At 49.0% G+C, this 22,942-nt stretch overlaps 1 protein-coding gene across 1 annotated transcript in view; it reads right to left on the bottom strand.

Moving 5' to 3' along the window:
• Positions 1 to 1,892: 1,892 nt before the first annotated feature.
• PKD1 (polycystin 1, transient receptor potential channel interacting) overlaps positions 1,893 to 22,942 on the bottom strand; it is a 216,338-nt gene continuing 195,288 nt past the window's right edge. The window contains exons 45-56 of the mRNA XM_087729000.1: positions 21,956 to 22,015; positions 21,713 to 21,812; positions 20,275 to 21,462; positions 18,462 to 19,105; positions 16,818 to 16,901; positions 15,087 to 15,248; positions 14,004 to 14,089; positions 9,812 to 9,973; positions 7,545 to 7,661; positions 5,319 to 5,406; positions 3,140 to 3,288; positions 1,893 to 2,551 (exon numbers count right to left, since the gene is read on the bottom strand). Coding sequence (XP_087585126.1) covers positions 2,323 to 2,551; positions 3,140 to 3,288; positions 5,319 to 5,406; positions 7,545 to 7,661; positions 9,812 to 9,973; positions 14,004 to 14,089; positions 15,087 to 15,248; positions 16,818 to 16,901; positions 18,462 to 19,105; positions 20,275 to 21,462; positions 21,713 to 21,812; positions 21,956 to 22,015 — 3,069 coding nt within the window. The 3' untranslated portion in view covers positions 1,893 to 2,322. The remainder of the gene's footprint in view (positions 2,552 to 3,139; positions 3,289 to 5,318; positions 5,407 to 7,544; positions 7,662 to 9,811; positions 9,974 to 14,003; positions 14,090 to 15,086; positions 15,249 to 16,817; positions 16,902 to 18,461; positions 19,106 to 20,274; positions 21,463 to 21,712; positions 21,813 to 21,955; positions 22,016 to 22,942) is intronic.

Genomic DNA, 22,942 nt, shown 5'->3' with positions numbered 1-22,942 from the left:
GAGCCCAATGGGTTGCGAGAGACCCCAAGAGAAAGACGGCGTCGGTTTTTGCCTCTCCAGCCACCTGTGGGAAGCCCCCACCCCCCCTCGAAGAATGGAATATTTTGGGGAATATTAAAAGGGGCAAAATATTATCTTTCCCCCAAGAAGTGGAGGGGCGTGTTCTAGAGGCAGAAAGCAGCCCCGTCTTTCTTAATAGCCCACAGTGGATGCCAGCACTTAAGGAGATCGCGTGCTTATTGAAGGAGGAAGCAACTACCTAGAGGGCTCCATTCAAGACAGGCTGTTTCAAAACCCCTCACAGCAATTTCGACCGCTATCAAAAGCATAAGAACAAGCAGCCCCTCACCCAAAAACCTAACACGGGACATCGCCATCGGCCCCAATGAGAATGACCCAACCCCTTTTCAGAACCCAAAACTCCAATTGCCCAAACCCCAAAGTTGCAGTAACTATAAAGATCCATTCAACCATTTTATCCGCTGCCCCAGAACCCCAAACCCTGTTGTTCCGTTCATCAATAAATGGACTTTCTTTCCAATCAGCCTCCATTTTATTTCCAGCTTGGAACTGAACCAGATGGATTTTCCTTTCAACATACCTGTATAATAAAATACTAAGAAGCCAGGGCTGGGCTGGACTGCACTGCAGGGTGTTGTACACGCTGCTTGCATCATTCCCACCCACCACTTCTTCGATTTTATTCACATCCTGTTCTTATGTTCATAAATGTGGCAAACCTAATAATCCTTCCTGCTTCTTTTCCTACAACCCTGTGAAGTGGGTCAGGCTGACAGTGACTGGCCCAACGTCGCTTCCTCCCTGTGCAGAGCAGAGGCAGCTGGCACATGGGAAGTAAACACCTGGGGGGATTCCTGCCACTTGTGGAGTCAAGTCAGTATGTGAACAGGGGAGGGGACAAATGTGGCCCATGGGCAAGCAGAGGGCAGCCATGGCACAGCTATTACCCACTGGCTGTCTGTGCAGAGCTGATGTAGCCACTGCTGGAGAAAGGGTCAGTCAGAAGAGAGGATTCGATGGCCATAGACAGCGGTCAGCAAGAAACAGGACACGGAAACCGTCTCCTCACCCATAGAAGCTCAATGTTGGGTTGGAAACAAAACATGCAGGGAACTAGCACGGTGGTTCACACTTCAATTTTTTTTAAAAAACCCCACATCCCAACCACATTGAGGGCAAAAGGTGGACTACACAATGCAGTCAACAAGTAGATGTTACACTGCAGTGCCAAAATGCAGCGGTACGACCCACTGTTTGGCACACGGAGCTGTTGAGAAGGGAATGTTGGCTCCCTCATCCCCATCCAGCATCAAAGCAGCAGGATTGGGGTCACCTGATTATTCCATTATGGAATAGCCCAAGGCTGCCTCTTTGGGGACCCTCCGTGCCAATTACACACAGCAGCGTTGCCGGAGATGCTGAGAAACTCATATTTTGGGTAGAGATAAATGACCTCAAGTCCTCCCCCTTATATCTCTCAACACTTATTCGTGTCTCGTTTTGCCTGCCTTTTATAGCCTGTTCTGTCCGTTAATGGGCTATATTTTGGCTAGCTGAACTAGCTGTGATCCGGATACAGGGATTAACCAGAAATATTCTGGGGACAAGATAAACCGACAAGTGCAGCTTTCCCACAGTCCGTTCCAGCCACAGCTAAAGTCCAGTTCATTGCTTCCTCTGACAGCAGCTGCACACAGACAGGGGCATTCTAACCCCCGGTGCAGGCAGTGCAGCTGAGCCCCCACGGCCAATCCTCATTCCCTATTTTTTGCGCCGTGGGTGTGGGTGGGCAGAGTGCCATAAAGTTAGATATCCCTACAATATCTCAGGTAACAGAATACCCCACTCACAGGCACAGAAGCCGCTTCACATGTTCCTCTGCATTCGCTTAAAAAAAGTATCAGGAATGGATCTGCCTGAAAAATAACATTCTACTGTCATGTTATCCCGTGTCACTTCTAACATTTTACAAAAGAATCATCATGTATTCAAGAACTGTCAAGGAAATGTGTCAGCTGCTTTATAACTTTCATTTCTTTTAACAGGTGAAGGGCAACAGCTTCAAAAAGAGGCCAAACCAGCAGCCAACCAGTAGCTCCCATTAATTCTGGCCTGTTTGCAGAAGAAATATTCCAGGTGAATTGTGACCACGCCCATTTCTGAGTCCCTTTGCCAAAACTGGATCTTCTTGATGGCACTTCACAGCGCTACTATTATGAGCTTCAAGGTGTCCCTGCACTGCCCTCCGAGGGATTCGGCTCCAGAGTTCTTGGAAGGCAGGATGCCAGGTCTGTGGGCCTCTCAACCAGGGTGGAGCCCCCCTGTGTACCTATAGAGGTAAACTGAACCATCTTCTTGCCCAGCCAACAGGCAAGTGTCCGTGACTGACCACCTGACCAGGCACCAGCTGCCTCCAGAGTTGGGGGGCAGCAACGCAGTACATTGCCCCAGAAATAAATCCCACACCGCGATGGTTCCAGATGTCAGGACAGCTGCTGCCGAAGAGCCCCTCACGTCACGCTCCAAGGACCTGGAAGACCAGAAACAGCATGTTTGGGAAGCTGCAGGCTTTGGAGCCCCCCATCTCTTGCCTGCTTGGGGCTCAGGTTTAGAAGACTCGGGACAGGGAGACGGGCGGCATATGAATTGAGTGAAGGAATGAATGAAGGTGGTTGTTTGGAGAGAAGTGTAAAAAGGAAGCTCAAGTAAAGCAGAATCAATGTGGTAAACGGAAGACCCCACAATGGAGCGTATCTGGGCAGCCCTTCCTCCTCTCTCAGCCACCCGAAAACGCCGTAAGAAGGGGGCAAAGTTAGGGAGGGACGGACCACTCGGTGTGGTTATGGCAGGTTATGGCCGAGCAGGGTCATCCCCCAAAGTGCATTTCCGGCCACCGGATGGGGATTTTCTGCACTGCAGGCCGGGGGAAGCCAGCTGGTAACCAGTAGCTTTTTGCCTCTGAACCCTTTCCTCCACTGGGGGAAGGGGGTTGCTTGGGCCATGATTCCTTTGCCTGCTTGCAGAGTGGTGTGTTTCCCATTGTCAAATTAATTTGGCTACAAGCAGCTGGGTTTTGAGCAGCCAACCCTCCTGCCCCCCGCCTCCTGCCCCAACTTGCCTTCCTTGGATGCCGGGGGGCGGGGCCAAGAGCATCATCCCAGAGCTTCTGGCGGTCTTGGGATTGAGCGCAACCATCTGGAAGGCGGGGTTCTCAGGCAGCTGGCTGTCTTTGGCGGGTGGGTGGCTGAAGACCAGGAAGAGGAGGCCCTGATCCGCAAGACAGAAAACGCCCAGGGGGGCATCAGCTCTGCCGCCAATCAGATAAGCACGGGATGCTTCAGACACACATTCACAGGGCGGCTCCTAACAACACTGAACCTGGGTCTGCACAAAGAGGGCTGGGCAACTGAGGGGAGGCCAGTTATAAACTCAAGATACTGTTTGAACAGGGTCAGGATTTTCTCTTCCAGGTGCCTTCAGGTGAGGCTGCCGGAGGGGTCTCAGCGGGACTGTTGGCCAACTTTTTCAGAAATGGTTGTCATTGTCTCATCCTTCCTGGGGCTAAGAAGGGCGGATGGGACAAAGGCCTCTACATCTATCAGGCAGGACTACAATTCAGGTGCCACTGCCCTTAACCACGACACCAAACTGCCTCTCTGTCAACTCCTAAAGTTGTCGTAGTGAGGTGAGGGGGGAGGAGCGCATTCCACGCATACTTTCGGCCAGTCGGATCTCAGATTACTGCAATCGGCTTGGAAGGGGTGCACCTCATTGGGGAATGTGATTTATGACAGACTGAGGGAAGGAAGCATCAGGGGTAAAGTTCAGCTATAACGCAAACAAAGCTCAGATCTGACTGCAAAATGGCCTTGCCTAACGGTACTCCTAATAAATGACTAGTTTTGTATTGAAACTTGGCTCGATGCTCATGAATCAATTAGGGCATTTTTAGGAAACGTGATACTCAATTATATGTTGGTCAACAGATTCAATAGATTGAGTCATAAGATGATGATTTACTGGTTCAGACACTGAATGCATCAGTTACATGATGCCAACCTTCTCCGCTTCTGGCCTCTCCATTCAGAGGATTTGAAGCACCGCAATAGCATTTAGGCTTATATATAACTCCAGTGCTTTATAGCGCTCCCTGGGCAGTTGACAATGCCAGCATTATTTGCAGACCGACTCCAAAAATCTGGGTTTTCATTTTACTGATCTTGGAAGGATGGGAGGCTGAGTCAACTTTGAGCCCCTTCAGGATTGACCTTCAGGCCACGGTGGGCAGTTTGCCTGCCATGCTGCATTCTAACCACTGCAGGTACCAGAATTTAAAAGCAATCTCCCCAAATACATAATTAATCTTGAAACCCTGGACTTCCAAACACTTCCACACCTCTGAGAAATTAACTCCAAATATCTACGACATCCAAATATCTTCAGTTGAGCCGGGCTCAGGACAAAATGTGACAAATGGGGAAAAACCAACCAACCCAATGCAGCCCCCCCAAATGCTTCCTGCCTGGCGTTGCCCCATATCCCTGACATGACCCCCGGCGACAGATAAATAGTCATCAATGCTCATCTCTTTGGCTATGAATTTAATTAAAAATATAATCCATAGAAAACTCTGCAATTTCATGGTTTTAACCTAACTTGTTGCTTATCAACGTGACTCTCGGAGATCAAAGCTCTGCCAAAGCGATCTTTTTTCTCCCTGGACAGAGGCCAGCCTCTGGGTACAGGCAATCCTCAACTTACGACCACAACAGAGCCCAAAATTTATACCGTTGTGAGAAATTTGTTGACTGGGTTTTGCCCCAGTTGACGACTTTCCTTGCCACATTTGTCAAGTGAATCACTGCAGTTGTTAAATGAGTAATAGGGTTGTTAAGTGAATCCAGCTTCCTCATTGACTTTGCTTGCCAGAAGGTCACAAAAGGGGGTCACGTGACCCCGGGACACTGCGACCGTCGTAAATGTGAGTTGGGTATCCGAATTTTGATCACACGGACCTGGGGATGCTATAAAGGTCGTAAGTGTGGGAAAATGGTCATAAGTCCCTTTTTTCAGTGCCATTCTAACTTTGGTCACTAAACAGACTACCTGCCCTTCCCAAAGGAGCCGCACCTCCTTCTCATCCGAGCTCCTGCACATGCAGGCCCCACCTTCTCACTCCTGCCTCAAAGGTGCTCTCAGAGAAAGCCAAGCCAGGGACTGAAAAGCTCAGCCGCAGGAAGGCCACAAGCCCCCCAGAGGCTTCCCTGCCTTTCCCAGGGGGGACCGGAGGTACCTACCGAGTCGGAGTAGGCCTTGTGGCAGACGGACGCAGGGAAGGACCACTCCACCGGGATCTTCTTCAGCAGCTGCCCGGTTCCCAGGTTCCTGTGGAAGGCAAAAAGGCCACCATAAGCTCAGCCCTGGAGGAATTCCGGTCCCTTCAGCTGCCTGGCCAGGACGAGCCCAGCAGAGACCAGAGAAGGGAGCCTGAGAGGTATAATAGCGATCAAATAAGCAATCCCGATAAATCAGTGCTTCTCGACGGAGGAAGCTGATGTCACAGTGGAGTGGAGTGGGGAAAGCAGTTGCAATTTCCTGCTCTCTCCTGCACTTTTTCCCAGCTAAAAGCAGACAAAGGGCACAAGCTGTGCACAAAAAGGTGTATGGCATCGGCTAGCAGCAAAAATGGCATCAGCCAGCAGAAAAACCAGGTGTCACGTCTGCCATCTTCAGCTTCTTCCCTTCACTAAGGAAGGGAAGGCAAGAAGGGAAGGAATTTGAGGAAGTAAAGTTAGAGCATGGGAATGGGAAGACAAATGGGGTGGGCGGGGGAGACAAGCTGACAAGAACCAGAGGTACCAAACCAGAATAAACCAGCTGCCAAGGACACCTGGCCTGGGAATAGACTCTAACATTATATCAAGAGGTGCCAAGCAGTTCTCAAAACATCAAATTATTGGACACTGATGGGACTGGTCGGGAGACGGCGGGGGGGGAGGGGGGGCCAGGGAAAGGAGAAAAAGTGTAACCTTTGTGCCAGAATGCTCAGATCTAGCTTCACTTTCACTGCCACCACTTAACTTTAGTAAAAGAGCCGATCAATTCAACCAAATGCAGTCGAGGGTCTTTCTTTTCTAAACATCTATGTTAGGGCAGGTGGGACACCAGGAAGGAAGGTGGAGTCTCTCAGATCCCATTGTGAGCATTTCAGGCATCCCAAACAAGTCTGCTGGCTATATAGAAGGTCAGACGGAGGCTCTCAAGACATTCCGTATATTGAGGCAGTTGCAGGGATTCCAGTAAATATGTTCAAGTTCTCTTTGTTTTTAATATGAATGAAATTAGGCATTCCTAATTCATTTCTTCCTCTGTAATGAATTTAAAAACTCATTTGATTCAGCACAAATATTTGTTCCTATCTGCTGGACTCTTCAAAGGATTTTCAAAAGAGGTGAGCCGTCATCCATTCTATGCCACAGATGTTATGGTCACATCGGGTGAAAGTTCCTTGCAGGGAATCATAGGGCTGGAAGAGACCTTGGAGATTGTCTAGTTCAACCCCCCTGCCAAAGGGGGTTGAAGCCTTATAGCAGTGGTTCCCAAACTTGGCAATTTTAAGACTTATAGCATCCTGGATAAATGGCTGACCAATTTCTTCTCGGAAACCTCCTGTGATGCAGCACTCACAAGTCCAGGGAGCAAGTTAGATATTATTGCTGTGATGAACTAGGTTTTAGGAAGGAAGTTAAGGCTCTCACACACCTCTAGGCACTGCTAAACTAAAAAGGGAGCTTTTTAATTCTGAAATTTGATATATAAGGGTGACAGAATCCTTCTGGAAATATGAATCAGATCAGTGGTGGGATTCAATTTTTTTTACTACCGGTTCGGTGGGCGTGGCTTGGTGGGCGTGACAGGGGTAGGATACTGTAAAATCCCCATTTCCTCAGAATCAGCTGGGACTCGGGAGGCAGATAATAGATGGGGGCGGGGCCAGTCAGGGTACGATTTACTGGTTCTCTGAACTACTCAAAATTTCCACTACCGGTTCCCCAGAACTGGTGAGAACCTGCTGAATGCCAACTCTGAATCAATGTTTATTTTGGTTCAACGGAACATGTCAACTCTTCAAATACTGAGTTTCAACTGAGAGGCAAGGCTGGACAGGACAATATTTAGTTCTGCATGGTCTCAGGCTAAGGCAATCTGTAAAATCTGAATTGCAAAAAACCTGTATGTATACATAATTAAAACTTTTGTACTGGAGATATTAGAATTTTTGTTTTATTCCTAGTTTTCTGAATTTCTTTTTTCCCCCAATTATTTCACTTCTCCACCCCCTTTCAATTACTTTTCCATTTTTCCACTTATGCACTGAGCATTTTTTTTTGCAATAGCAATATAGTTTGTACATACATTTTTATGTGTTATCTACTGTAACATCTTTGTTGAACTGTCAGAATTTTAATTAAGGAAAATAGCTGGGCCGGAGGAAAGTTTCACGGAGCAGCCTGTGGGCTCACCAGAGCACAATGCAGTTCATGGCAGTCATTCCAAGCAGAGCCTTCTGCAGTCCAGCCACATGGGCAAAAGCCAAGACGGTCTCTTCTGGGGGTATCAAAGCCTCCCTTTTATGGCTCCTGCAAGACATAGAGGCTCTCCTGGTTTGCAGAGTCTTGTTTGTAGGATAGAAAATGAATAGAGAGGTAGAGTAGAGTAGAGTATTACTATAGTACAGAGTAGAGTAGAATATTAATAGAATAGGATGGGATGGGATAGAATAGGATAGAATAGGGTAGAATGGGATAGGATGGGATGGGATAGGATAAAATAAATAGAATGGGATAGGACAGAATGGGACATAATGAGAGAATAGGATAGGATAGAACAGAATGAAACAGAACACTATTGGCCAAATATGATTGGAGACACAAAGAATTTGTCTCCAGTGTAAAAGCTCTCGGTGTACATACAAACAACAAAGTGATAAGTCATAGATCATAAGTCATAAGATACAATAATAATTCATAAGATACAAAGAAGTGATTAATCCTAATCAATAGAAGGTAGTAGGAAAGATGAGAAGGGTAACACAAATAGGGCCCTCCTACATGGGTAAATATCTTTAGGCATAGGACAGTGCTGAGGGAGTTAGGTGTTTAGCAGAGTGATGGCGTTAGGGAAGAGATCATCCAAGCCCCCCCCCCCCCCTTGTGACTCCTGCAAAAGCAGCAGTTTCTCATGATTTTCAGTTTATAGCAGAGGTCTTCAAACTTGGCAACTTTAAGACTTGTGGACTTCAACTCTCAGAATTCTCCAGCCAGCTATGTTGTCAAATTTGGGGACCCCTGGTTTATAGCATGGAAAATGAATTCACTGCCAACATGCTCAGCCCAATTATTACTCGCTTGCACAGATCAAATCCTCATTTCAATTTCCCTGCTGCATTGATCTTATCTATTTCTCAGAGGACTTCTGAACTGGTGATCTTCCCTGTGAGGTTGACCATTTTCTTATTTTTTTTTTGTAAATATGTTTTATTTTCATTTTCATTTCAGTCACATATATACTGTGCATAACCGGGGCCGTATAACATTGAGCAATAAACACAGCCATCCTTGTCAACAATACTCCCCAAAATACAAACCCAATATACCACTTCAACCCTCCATACACCCTTTCTTTCACCCCCCTCCAACTTTCCTTTCTCCCCTACAACATTCCCCTCTACCCTACTTCCCCTCCCCCTCTATCACTCCTCTCTCCCAATATACTCCCTCCCTTCCATCTCACCCTCCCTCCGATCCTCTCTCCCACCCTCTCTACCCCTCTTTCTTCTTTCCCTCTGCTCCTCCCTTCGGTGTATTTCTACTATCTATCAATATATTCAGCTTCCTATTTTTACACTAGAATTAAAAAAGCAACAGTATACAAGTGCAATCATGTTACTTTAAAATCTAACACATACTATATTTCCCCCCTCCCCCCCCCTAGGACCCCACCTCCCTCCCCCCCACAACTTCCCAGAGCCCGTACATGGTATAGCTTTTTATCAAACACAGTCTAAAATATATTAAAACCAAGGAAATTTAAAAAAAAAAAGAAAAAAGAAAAAAAAGTCAGTAAAATCTCTGCGTTGAACTCAGCTTCTTGCCGTTACACAAACTTTAAGCAGTTTACATTATTCCTAATCTTAGTTGTTTGATTACCTGCAGGATTTCCCCAGAGGTTATTTGTTGGTTCAACTTTTGCCTGTACTCTTCTCTAACTAGGGGTATTATCTCTTTATCTAAGTATCTGTCTATATCTAAACCCTTAATTTTGTCCCCTTTGTACAATTCTGTAAAAAAAAAAATTCCCGGAATGCCTTTTAAATCGCCTCCTGTTGAAACACCTCCTTCCCTCTATAACACAATTTGGATACATTTCAAATTTTTCTTTTAATTTCCTCTTCCAATTCTTTTCGTTTTTGCCCTTGTTTATGTCTATGTATTTTGTTTATATTCATCAGTACTCCTCTCATAAACGCTTTACTTGCATCCCCTACAAATTCCATGAATGTACCATTATTCGTATTCAGAACAAAGTATTCAGATAGCAATTTTTTACAATCATTAATATACTTTTCATATCTAAATAAACTCTCATTCGACCTCCAAGACCTTCTTGCCTGCACTACCCTTCCCAATTCCGTCCAGACTGGGTTATGATCCAAAAGGACCCTCGCCACAATCTTTGTCTTCTTCACCCTAGAAAATAAATCATTAGGTTGACCATTTTCATTCCTCACCTTCCCATCTCAGAGAAAGAAAAGACTTCCACGTCTTGACCTTGCAGTGACCAACAGCTGCTGACCAGCTTCCTATCGGTCAGACCCAGAACGGCGTTTATGTTTCCAGCTTTGAGCAGCTCCTCCTTAGCGCAGCCATCTTCAGAAGGATGGAACAAAAGCCTAGAAAAAGAGAAGTCTGCTAGTGTCAGGCGTGCCTCCCTCAATAACCAAGAAAGAAAAGCCCCAACTCCATTGTTCATGGAATTAAAATACTTTTACTGGTTATAAAAAGATAGCAGCGAAAGTAAAGCAAGATCTGAGCCAGGAAGGCGCGAACAAATACATATCAAATGATAACCCAGCCCCATCCCTCCAACGACCCCACCCCAGTGTCCAATCTGCAACTCCCTTAGGTGTCATGTGGGGTGCATCTCCAAAAGGCATCATCAGGTTTGTATGCAGGATGGTTGGCCTTGACCAAGTCCAAAGGCCACCAGCATGTGCAGAAGAAAGCTCCCTTTTCCATTCACTCCTGTACCATTTATTCCCATCCCAAATACCAAGCCCCCACCCTCCCCGTTTCCATGGCAGCCGACAGTAAGTAAGCGAAGCAGAGTGACAGCTTACCATGCAACATCAAAACCTGTTAACAAGGGGCTATCCATTTACAGCTATGCAGGAAAGCTGTAAGATGGGAGTAGTACACCAATAAAAATACCAACATGCTATTGCAAAAAAAAAAACAAAAAAAAAACCTGGCTGGTTTTTACCATAAAAATGGTACCGATGGTTAGAAATGAGGGGGAAAGGCCGGAACTGAAAAACAGAGACAAGTTAAGAATTGGAAAATATGGTATTAAGAAGGTGTGATAGGTAGAAATCGGATATGTATTTGTAATTATATAAAAGAAAGGATCAATGGATAGGTATCCATTACTTATGTAATGGATATAAAATGTAATTGTTGTAAGATCTAATCACTATATGGAAACGTTTATGCCAGAAATGTCGCACTATGTCTAATGCTTTTAATGTTTATCTAATAAAACACTTTTTGTTAAAAATAAAAAAAATAAAAATAAAAACAGGCTAGGGAACTTGCCCGTCAAAGACTTTCCATCTGCAACGCTAAACCTATAAATGGCAAATTTGGACCCTGGAGTTTCAATAAGATTACAGGGAATAAGGAATGTTTCATTTTGCCACCAGCTTAGGGTGAGGGAGCATTCACGTGCTGACCATGTCCAGTTGTCCCTCTCCACCCTAGCCCAAGGAGAGACATGGCGAAAGTCCTGTCCTGGTACCTGGAAGTGTTTGGTTCTGGATGGGGAGAGACAGGCTCAGACCCAACCCCAAGAAGAGGCCAGAAGCTACCTGATTGAGTCCTCTTTGATTCCCAACAGGGTCGTGATTGGAGGGTCTTCTGAGACCCCTTTGAGGCTGATCTGGGCTGGGATGTTCCAAGGACATTCATTCATGTCCTCTTGATCTCTCCATGCCCATCCCCCATCCCCCCAGATGGTCAGCAAGACCCTGCATAGTAGCAGAGACAACAGAAGGCTCAGCAAAGGGGTGCTTTCCACAGAGGCTCTCCCTGCTGAGAAAGAGTCTTATCCTCTAGGCTGGGACAAGTTTATCACAGTGCAAAGAGAAAATAATCTGCTGCAAACTCCACATAGGTGTCAGGAAGGGCATCCAGCCAGTAAATTCTCAGCTCTGTTCAATCACCCCGACTCCACCAAGATAAAAATGGATTTACAGGATCAGAAAAAAGAAAAAAATGTAACTATCATTATTTCATTTAATATTTGTGGTAGGAATGAGATGGAGGAAAATTTGCAGAATTTGCAGAAACAAAACCAGGGAAACTTCAGGTGCTTTGTCTTGTGCAAAGGGTCACATCCATTAAATGCAAAGTTGTATACAATTGCTTGAAATACACAAAAGCAGCAAACTGCTCCTCTCATGCATTGGACCTAATGGCCTGATTTGGTTCAAGGAAAAAAAATCACAGCAAACCCAATTTTGCTGTGAAACTCTGAGAACGAAAGCCCACAGCATTCTAAGCATCTCAGGATTCATTAGACTCCGTTGCTGAAATGCATAACCAGCCTCAAATCTTTTGAGAGTTTATATAAAAAATGAAAAATACAAAAGAAAATGATGGGAAATTACGGGAAGAAAAGGGGAAGAGAAAAATGTAGGAGAAAGGGAGAAAAGAAAGAAAAAGTGTTGATGTCCACCTCCTTTTGGTGTAGTAGAATAAGATAAAAGCATCAAACCTCAACTTTCTACTTTTCCGACCACGATTTTTGCACTATCCCACTTGAGTGGTACCTTTGTTAAGATCTGCGCAATTTTTGTGTATGGGGAGTGTATGGTGTGATTGTTGGATGAATGAAACCACCTAATTTTAATTACTTTTTACTATACCATTGTATTTTTATATGTTTTAAATGGATTTTAGTGGGGTATGTATGTGAGAGTGACTGGGAGTGCATCTAAGAGGATTGAGGGCACGACCTGGTGCCTCCCCCACTGAGTACACAAGCAGAAGTGCTCAGTTTCTGTCGGACAAAATCGCTCAGATTCGGACAGACCTGGACTCCATTTGGACAGAACCAGCCGAGATGCCGAGGGAGGGTCTTGCTCAGACTTTCTGGAATGAGTTCCAGCTTGTCACCCCTGATGAAGTGGACAAGGCCATGGGAGCGATGAATGCCTCCACCTGTTTACTGGATCCGTGTCCCTCCTGGCTGGTCTCAACCAGCAGGGAGGTAACATGAGGCAGAGTCCAGAGTCCTGATGGAGGGATCCTTTCCACGGCCTCTTAAGGAGGCGGTGGTGAGACCCCTCCTCAAGAAGCCCTCTCTGGACCCAGCTATTTTTGAAAACTATCACCCAGTCTCCAACCTCCCGTTCTTAGGGAAGGTTGTTGAGAAGGTGGTGGCCCTCCAACTCCGACGGACCTTGGATGAAGCAGATTATCTAGACCCTTTTCAGTCTGGTTTCAGGCCTGGTTACAGCACTGAAACCGCTTTGGTTGCACTGACCAATGATCTCTGGCGGGCCAGGGACAGAGGGCATTCCTCTGTCCTTGTGCTCCTTGACCTCTCAGCAGCCTTCGATACCATCGACCATGGTATCCTTCTGCAACGGCTGGAAGAGGTGGGAGTGGGAGGCACCGTCTTATGGTGGTTGTCCTCTTACCTCTCCGACAGGTTGCAGTCGGTATTGGTCGGAGGACAGAGGTCGACTCCTAGGCCCCTCAATTATGGGGTGCTGCAGGGGTCGGTCCTGTCCCCCCTCCTGTTTAACATCTACATGAAGCCACTGGGCGAGATCATCCGCCGGCACGGGATTAAATACCATCAGTATGCGGACGATACTCAGTTGTATCTGTCCGCCCCGTGCCAAATCAGTGAAGCGCTGGAAGTGATGTGCCAGTGCCTGGAAGCTGTTAGGGTCTGGGTGGGAGTGAACAAACTGGCACTCAATCCTGACAAGACCGAATGGCTGTGGATGTTGCCCCCTAAGGACAGTCCATCCAGTCCGTCCTTAACCCTGGGGGGAGAAAAATTGCCCCCCTCAGAGAGGGTTCGCAATTTGGGGGTCCTACATGGCCTAGGACCTGGGTACCTACTAGACCGTCTTCTGCCACATACCTCCCTTAGACCAATAAGATCTCACAGGATGGGCCTTCTCCGGGTGCCTTCAGCGGGACAATGCCGGCTGGCGGCCCCTAGGAGTAGGCTCTTCTCTGTGCCGCTCCGGCCATATGGAATGAGCTGTCCCCAGAGATCTGGGCCATCCCCACTGTCATGGCCTTTCGCAAAGCCATTAAAACCTGGCTTTTCCGGCAGGCCTTCTGATTGGGTGTTTGTTGCGTCCCTTTTTTAACTTTGTGTGTCCTATTGTTTTTAAGTTCTTTTAATTTCTTTTTTATTTCTGTAAGCCGCCCGGAGTCCTTCAGGATTGGGCGGCATAGAAATTTAATAAATTCAATTCGATTAATATAATGAGAGCCATTCCTATAACAACAACCTATTTCATTGGCAAAACCCACAATCAAAGTTTCATTTTTTCCACCTCAAGCACAAAGTCCAAAAGTGGTTTCCAAACAGAAACAAAATTGTGTCCTTTAACAGGAGCAGTCAATTTTGCCACCTCTGCAAACTCTATCAAGCTAAACTGCATAATCCACACTTACCTTATCTCGGCTGTCTCCAGGCGCCCCAGCACTGCGCACACCACACTGTGAGCCCCCGAGAGGGGAACTATTTGGAGAACTGGAAGCTGGAAAAGAGAGCAGCAGGATCAACAGCCCTTCCCTTCTGGGCCAGACCTCTCCCTCTTCTGCGGGCATGTACCCATATTTTTCGCTGTATAAGACACACCTTTTTCCCTCAAAAGAGGCTGAAAATGTGGGTGCGTCTTATACACTGAATACAGCATTTTTGGCCTCCCAAAACCCAGCCCCCTTTGCAAAAATGGCCATGCGTAGCCTTTAGGAGGCTTTCAGAGAGTTCCTGGGGGCCGGAGGGAGGGGGAATGAGCGAAAAACAGACCCGTTTTTGGGAGGTCTGCAGAACGCAAAAACTTTTTTTTTAATTTGCCTCTTCAAAATCTTGATGCGTCTTATACTCCCAAAAATATGGTAATTTATATTTATATATATATGTATGTGTATATATATATATATATATATATATATATATATATATATATATATATATATATATATATATGTGTGTGTTTTTATTTGTGCTGATAAATATATATATATATATATATATATATATATATGTGTGTGTGTGTGTGTGTGTGTGTCTGTGTGTGTATATACATACATACATACATATATATATATACATACATAATTACCGTATTTCTGGAGTATGCACACACATACATACACCCACATATACATAGAATAATACAAACTTAGTTTATACCTTTATAGCATCAGACACTTTATAAAAACACAAAGAAAGGCTGCATTATTGTATATGATATTTTATGTTGTGCATATTATATTGTCGGGACATCTATTCTTCTAAAGCTTACAGCTTTTCCCTGTCATAAAAAGAAACCATTCAGAGCCCTAGAGACATTAAAGGGCCACGTAGCCAAGCGACACCCACAATTTTGCTAATCGGGAGTCAGTGCTGAATCTTTCACCAGGCTTCCGGCCAAAATGACTGCGGCTGGAGGGGTGGGTGGGAGAGACAGGGACGTCCCCCAGCAGCAGCCCCAGGGCGGCATTGTGCTCCCCAGCAGCGGCCTCGCTTACCTTTGTAAAGTGCCAGGTGTGCACCATCCCCCACTGGCCAAGGTCCAGAGGTCTCCAGAGAGAAATGGACGTTTCCTCAGCTGTCACAATGCACAATTCTGCGAAGTCGGCTGCTTCCCACCACACAGCGCTCATGTCCACCAAGCAGGAGCCGGAGCCGTTCTGAGGGGCAGCGGGGGGAGGCAGGATGATTCGGAGGAGCTGAGGCCAGCAAGAGCCAACCGCACGGAGAGCCAGAGCTCCCTGCGTGGCACAGCCCAGGCAGGCCCACCCGCACAATCCCAAGGGCCCTGCCTCACCAGAGGGACCCAATCAGTGGTGGGTTCCAGATCCTGTTCTAACTGGTACACATGGACGCGCATGGCGTGCATGCGTCATACCTGCCTGCGACGCCTCTGCGACGCTCCAGCTGCTCGGCGGAGCATCGTGCAGGTGCTGTATGCGCCGTGTGCGTAGGCGCCAAAGGCTTAAATGACAGGTAAGGAGCGCGGGTGGGCAGGTGGGCCCTCCGGAGCACAGTACTGGAACGGTAGCCGGTACTCCGGGCAGGCTCTGGTACTCCCTTAGCGGGCCATACCGCCTGCAACCCACCACTGGACCCAACCCGCTTGGACTTCTTGCTCTGGCCTGCGACCGATGGCTTCCTTGGCCTTGTGCAGGATGGACTTTGAAGGCAGCCATGAAAATGCTTTTCTGGCCTGTCTTTCATGAGACATTGCATGGAATCCTCACCTTATGATCGGTCACTCAGAGACTGACGGAAGTTACAATAGACCCCACGAAAGGCACTGATGTCCCAGATTCAAAGTTCCAAAAGAAGCCCCCTCCCCAGTCATGTGACCACACTTTGGACACTTGGACCATGTCCTGCATTTATGCCCATTTGCAGCATCCCAGTCACACAACCACAATTGGACTCCCCCTCCTCTTTGCTGGGAACGGCTGTAGACTTCTGATTTCTGCCAAAACGCACCCATGGCAGGCAGTGGATTCGCTTAACGATCACAGAATTGGCTCTCAATGACTGCTGGGCTCGTTTTGCTTAACAACCATTGCAAAAACTGTCATAAAATAGGGTTGGTTGCATCAACTTCTGGCCGTCATGCCATCTGATGGAAATTCCATTTTGGCCATAAGTCAAACCATAACCTTTATGACATTTTGTTTTTATCCCACCCAGGAGGGGAGAAGGATGTAAAGGAATGCAATAAATAAGCCAATGATTATTAGTTGGCAGACAGGCTTCTGTAGGTCTCTGCACCTAGAAGCCATTGGGCCCCATGGTCACTGCAGGGCCCGGGCATCTCCAGGCTTGCCTGAAGACAAAACAAGCGTCTTCTGTCCCCCACATCCCTTCCCCTTCAGGAGGGAACCTGACCAGCAAAAGCCACAAGAACTGCAGTCCATGCACCCCACCCCACCTCCGTTTCCTTCTGCGCCTGCTCCAGGGCAATTCCGTCACGGAACCCAGGAAGGGCTGGGCTGCTGCTGGAAAGAGCCCCACTCTGCCAAACGCCTGCTCAGTTGCAGTGCCAGCCAGTCAAAGGCAGAGCGACCCAGGTCTGTGGCTGTCCCTGCAGGTGAAGCCCAGTCCTGGCCTGGAGGCTCTGTCTGCTTCCAGAGGAAAGAGCTTCCCCCAGGGCAGGATGGGTGCCACAGGCACTCCGTTATCAGAGCAACCCTGGGTGTCACATGATACAAAAATGCCTTTAACTGTTTTTCTCCTTTAACCTTCAGCTTTGAAGTCATTTTCAGGTTGCCTTCTCTCGCAGTGGCTGCTGGTGCCTCCCCCTGGAGCTCTTCTGCTGGGCCGCTCTGGGGAGACAAAGGGCAAGAAATGACGCCCTACCCAGATCACACTCCCCTGGGGCCCTCTGGAACACGGCTCCTTCCACACCCCAGAAAGAGCAGGGGAGGGCCTGTCCTGCAGGGGACACCAGGCTCCATCGCCGGAGGGGGGGGTTTCTTCATTTGGGATTGACCAGGGGTGGGTTCCGGCTGCTGCTACTGCTGGTTCGCTCAGGGATGTGCCTTGCGCGCTTCATACACGCTACGCATCAAGCACTCAAGGCACATCCCTGAATACTAAAAAAGGTAGGGTGCCGAGAGAGCCAGTTTGGGGGGGTGAGTGGCAGGGCTGGGTTCCTGCCAGTTCCAGCGACCTATTCGGCCGAACCAGTAGGAACTCACCTCTGGGACTGATGGAAAAAAGGGTGGCAGGCAGGAAAGTTCACCAACGGAACTCAACTCCTCAGAAAGGCAAGACGGTGGTCCAGAATGCGCAAGGCTTTGAGCTGCAGCCGCCAGCTACCCTAAAACAGGCTTTGCCCAGAGAAGCCAGGCTGCTTCCCTTGTCAGGCCTGCAGTCATGTTCCTTCCAGGATCTTTGGCCTGCCACTCCCTTTCCTTTTGCTATGCTGTTTCATCAGTGGGGTAATTGGGAGGGGGAATAGTGAGGAGTAGAATGTGTTTGTCAAAATAAAACATTCCTTTCCAGAAGCCCAACAGCCATGTCAAACTGTTCAGCGAGGGTCGAGGAGGAGTTCTAAAACACCAGCCGGTGATTCAGCTGCCCCAAGAAGTCAGTTTGTTGGATAAAAGGGCAGCCAATAAAGTCAGGGCGGGAGGCGGGCACTGACCATGACAAGCAGGGAGTCTGACGCCCAGAAGGAGAGTAAAATCTACAGAGCAAAATGACCAGCCAAGCGCCGTTGAGACAAAGGAAAAACTGAGGCCAGAAGGGAGAGAAACAGAACAGGAATGACCTTCTGTAAGGAGGGGGGGGGGCAGTCAAGGAGGGTGCAAGGAGACATGCTTCACAACAGGGGGTCTCCAACCGTGGCCACTTTAAGACTTGTGGACTCCCAGAATTCTCCAGCCAGCCATGATGGAATTCTGGGAGTTGAAGTCCACAAGTCTTAAAGTGGCCAAGTTTGGAGACAGACCTCTGCTTGATAGCATCAGATACTTTATAAAAACACAAAGTAATGCAGAATTATTGCATGCAATAGTTTATAATATAAAACATCTATCTATCTATTTATAGATAGATGTCCTAAAATCATGATTTAAAAATACTGATAGTTAGAATATTGGTAGTTAGCAAGCGACTATAATGACTATAAACCAGGGGTCTCCAACCTGGGCAACTTTTAAGACTTGTGGACTTCAACTCCCAGAGTACCTTAACCAACAAAGCTGTGGAACTCTGGGAGTTGAAGTCCACAAGTCTTAAAGTTGCCCAGGTTGGAGACCCCTGCTCCACAGCATATAAAGACCTTCATTTCATCTGTGGCATCTCCAGGCCCTCTTTGCATCCCCCAAGGTGGTTGTCTCACCTCAGCTACCTGGGCCTCCCACATGCACCCCCTTTACCTGCCTGGGGGGCTCCTTGTCCCGCTCCTGTGGCTCCTCTGATGGGCCGGTGGCTTCTTCCCCCACCTTCCTGTCAATTCCAGCTGGGCCCGGCGAGCGAAGCTCCCCTATGCCCCTTCCTGGGTCAGGAGACACGGCCGCAGCTGCTTGCGAAGGAGAGGCCCCAAGGGCGCCTGGGGAGGACTCCAGGAGTGCTGGGGTCGCCCCCACCAGGGGGAAATCAGGGGTCTGCAAAAGGCTCTGCCCACCGTCCAAGGCTGGGGAGAGCAGCAACACACGGGAGGAAAGAGCCGAGGGGGTCCCCCTCATTCTGGACAGGAGGGTTTGTCCCGACGCTGCTCCTTCCTCGAGAGGAGCCCCCCCAGGTGGGCTCAGAGGACCCTCGCTGGATCCCCCAGCATCCCAGATCCCCAGCGGCTTCATGGGACAGACGTTGAGCTTCTTGAACTTCAGGTGGCCGAAATCTTCATCGGGAAGGTGGAACTCTTGGTGAGGAAGGCCGGGGGGCAGCCAGCCGAGGCGGGACACCTCCACACCCGGGGAAAGGAGAGGGAAAGCCGCAGCAGCAGCGGCAGAATTCTCCAACATCCGGAGACCAGGAGAAGCCGGGCCGGGGGAGCCCACTGGTGGGCTGCGTCCTTTGCCTGCACACATGGGAGAAAAACAAAAGAACCTTGCAAGACCCAAACTTCAATTTCTGAGCCCCTCAAAAGAATTGACTTTAAAGGCCACTCCTCGTTCCTCTCCTACAGAGACAGGAGGGCGACCTCTCCCCCAGGCGTCCGAAAACCCTTGGCTCAGAGGCGCTCTGGGTCTTTGAATGACGCCCAAGGTGAGTGGGCTGCACATGCCTTTATTTTCAACTGGCTGCTTTTGATTGCCCCTGCCAATAGGCCCCCCCACCCCACCCGGAGGGAGTCCTGGGAGATGAGGCTCCATTCAGCCTGCCTGGGAGGCTCTGCCCTCCGCCCAACCCAGAGTAAGCTCTGCAGGAAGGCCGCCTGGGACGTGCTGTGGGAGGACCCCCTTGTGTCAGGCCTGCAGCCATCTTTTCTTTTGGATCTTTGGCCTGCCACACTTCCTATTGTTCTACTTTGCATTTTCTAGTGTGGGAAAATGGGGGGGGGGGCAGGTTGTTAGATGCTAGGTAGCCATAACAAAATTATTTCTAGAAAGCCAAGGTCATCCTTTGTCTTTGCACCTCTGCACCTGACTGGAACTGGATGGGTTGAACTGCCAGCATAGCAGTAGGAGACTGGACCATGGGATGGACTTGTGAGTAAGGGGGGGGAGGGGCAAGATCTTGAACTTTCAACTGGGTGGGGAAAACCGGGAAGCTTTCAGATTTGGGTTTTCCCAGATGTGCCAAACTGGAACTTTGAGCAATACTTTGCCTTGGACTCTGATTTACTTTTGGGTGCTATTTGGAACCCCGACACCTTGCCTTACATCTCAGGGAGACCACCGGGGTTTCCAAGGGGAAAAGGGTCTCACCCTGCGGGACCAGCCAGGGGAATCCCTGGTCTGCTCAGGAGCTTCCCCCACCGCCACCTTCTGGGCTTCTCCCACTGCTGGGTAAAGAGCTCAGGCCCCTCCCTGGCTCAGGCTGGCCACTGGCCCCTCCAGCCCCTCCCTGCCTCTGTGCTTGCTGTCCATGGGGGTGGGGGTTGGGCAGCTGCCCCAGGGTGAGCACTGCTGCCTTCTTTCCACGCAAGCCCTTTTCTCTCCCCCTAGGAAATCCTTTTGCAGGATGAACAAATGCTCAGGGGGATGGGGGAAGGGGGAACCGATCCTTCCAGGTTCTCCAACTGACCTGTGCTGAAGGAAGTCCTCTGCTGGGTCCTCCTCCTCCTCCTCCTGCCCTGGCTGCATCTGGACCCGGTGTTCTTTGGCAAGAGAGCTGGGGAGCCAGAGGCGTCCCCTGGCATACTGGGGGTTGAGCTCAGTCGATCGTCACTTTTGGGGGGCTCCTGGGAGGGCTGGGCCGGATTCGCCACCTGCTCTTTGTGGGCCACCCTCCAGCCCTTTCTGCCCTTGCCCAGCTGGCTCTGCATGACCGCCTCCAAGTTCACCTCCTCCTGGCGCCTGGAGAGTCTCCGTGTCATGCGCACATAATACTCAAGGGGAAACATGAGTCCCTCAACCACCGTGCAAGAGCTCAGCCCCTCCTTACTGGGGGTAACTCCTTCCACGGGAGGCGACCCCACCCCAAGGCTGGGCCCTCCGTCCTCCACACTTGTCTTCTCGCCGGAGGGGTCTCTGTCATTCAAGTCCTCCTTGAGCCAATCGGGAACAGTCCTGTCTCCTGGAGCAGCGCCAGGGGTCACTGCTGAGTCCGCCAAGCTTCCTGGATCTTCCTTGCCCCACCAGCCAGGCTGCTCCTCCCCCTTCTGCTTGTTCCGCACCCTGGCACATAAGGAAGCCCTGGCAGCAGCCGAGTCCTCCCGTCCAGAAAAGCTCTCTTGGCTCAGGGGCTGAAGGGAAGATCCTTGTCTGGTGTGTGGCAGGAAAGAAGAAAGCTCTGGCATTGCCCCGGGACTGCCAGTTTGCACCAGCATGCCCATTTCAGAGTCTGCATCTGACATTGTAGGAGTAGCGCTGCCCCTTCCTGCTTGGCCAGCCTGCAGGGAGGTCTCGGGTGGGCTCCCCTGGCCAGGGTCAAAGCCTGGGGACTCGGAGCCTCGGTCTGTGTCCCTCTCATGCTGTCCTCCATGCCCCTCCCACACCCTTCCTCCCCTCTGGCCCAGGGGAAGCCTTCCTCTCTGCTCTCTGGCGGTTCCACTGGTGTAGCTGCAGTTCCTCGCCAGAGGCGGCTCTGTAGAATTAAAGAGCACCCTCCGGCCAGACTGATGGATCCTTCCAGAGCCTAATGTTTCTGGCAAGCTGCCTTCAAAGGGCCTGGATTTAAAGAGGACAGGGGTGGCTTCTGCGGTACTGCCTAGGCAGGACGTTCCAGCCTGACCCTCTTCCGGGGTCTCTGGAGATAGTTGACTGAGGTCTCCTGCAAAGGACAAAGTTCTTGGGGAGCTTCTCTTCCCCTGGGGAGCACAGAGCTCAGCAGAAATGAGCCTCCGTAACCCAGAGCATAAAAGGGAGGGGAGGCTAGAAAAGGAGGGCCTGGCATCCCCAGAGGTGCCAAGCAGGTCTGATCAGAGGGAGTCAACTAGACCCCACTACCTCTGAAGACCCATTAGAGGCCCTCACTCCAATTCCTTCTACAAGGAGCCCAACAGAGGCTGTCTCAGGATTACCTGCAGGGCTCTTCACAGCTTCCTCCTGCCCAAGCAGCCGGTTTTGCTCTGCAACTGTTTTCTTGATGTGATTTTTAACCTTTGCAGCTCTCTCGGCACGCTGTGGAAACAAAAGAAGGTTGGCAGCCACGTTACTTTTCTTATTAGTCAATATGACATTAGTCAATTTCCGCTGATTTCTGCCCCACAAGCCTTCCCCCAATGAGATTGTCCTTCAGCAGAGAATCCCTTTCATTTACCCACCTGCAGCCTGTGGAATGTTTTGTTGTATTCTCTTTTCAACACGGCCAGTTTTTCTTTCAGCTGGAAGACAAAGCAATTGCTAAATAATTGGCATATTTAACTTGAAAACTAATTGAAAGGACTAGACAGCAACCATGTTTATGGAGATTCTGTCCTCCAGGTCACAGTGGTCCCAAAGGTGCTTTTTCAAGAGGCCACTGGACTTTCTGGCTTTTCTTTGAAGGCGTTTCACATCACCTCCCTCCAAGAAGCTTCTTCGGCTCTGACTGGATGGTGGGGAATGGAAGGATTTATACTCCCTGCAGGCAGCTGGTCATTCGCATCCTTTTGAATGCAAGGAATATAACTCCTTCCATTCCCCACCATCCAGTCAGAGCTGAAGAAGCTTCTTGGAGGTGATGTGAAAAGAAAAACGAAGTCCAGTTGTCTTTATTTAGGTTTGATTTGACAGTGAAGAGCAAGCACATGCGCTCCCAGAAATTTCACATAACCTGATAACTCGTTTCTAGCATTATGAGCTCCACAGACAAGGACAGGATTTTCTGGCTTCCATGTGTTTATACTCAATGTCACCTGGCCCGACTGGAAGGAGCCCCAAGGGCTGGGCTTGGTCTTCAGGGCAGAAAGCCTGAGGACCTGAAGAGGGAGGGCATAGTGGAGCACTGCTTTGTTATTCTCAGATCACTTTTTGGTGGACATGAAATTTAAGAACACCCTAGATCCCTTCAGAGCATGGAGTATGGATCTACTTGACTTTTTTAAGTACCTGGGAATGTTCCCCATGTTCTGACAGACAACTCCACTGTTCTGGACCTCAGAGGTAACAAGAGGGATGGATGGGTGTCCTTAAGCAGCCTTACTCCATATGTGGATCCTGGCTAATTGGCTCCCCTGCTTCTGCCTGGTTCATCAGACATGATTGGCACATTCCTGGTGCCCCCAATTAACTGATGCCCTCTGCCTAGATCCTGCAAGCGTACCTTCTCT

Source organism: Thamnophis sirtalis, unplaced genomic scaffold (genome assembly GCF_051295495.1).
Source record: "Thamnophis sirtalis isolate CommonGarterSnake01/CBP01778 unplaced genomic scaffold, rThaSir2_p1.2 scaffold_14, whole genome shotgun sequence".
NCBI lineage: Eukaryota > Metazoa > Chordata > Lepidosauria > Squamata > Natricidae > Thamnophis > Thamnophis sirtalis.
Note: the sequence above shows the minus strand (reverse complement) of the source record. Positions and strands in the feature narration are given on the sequence as shown.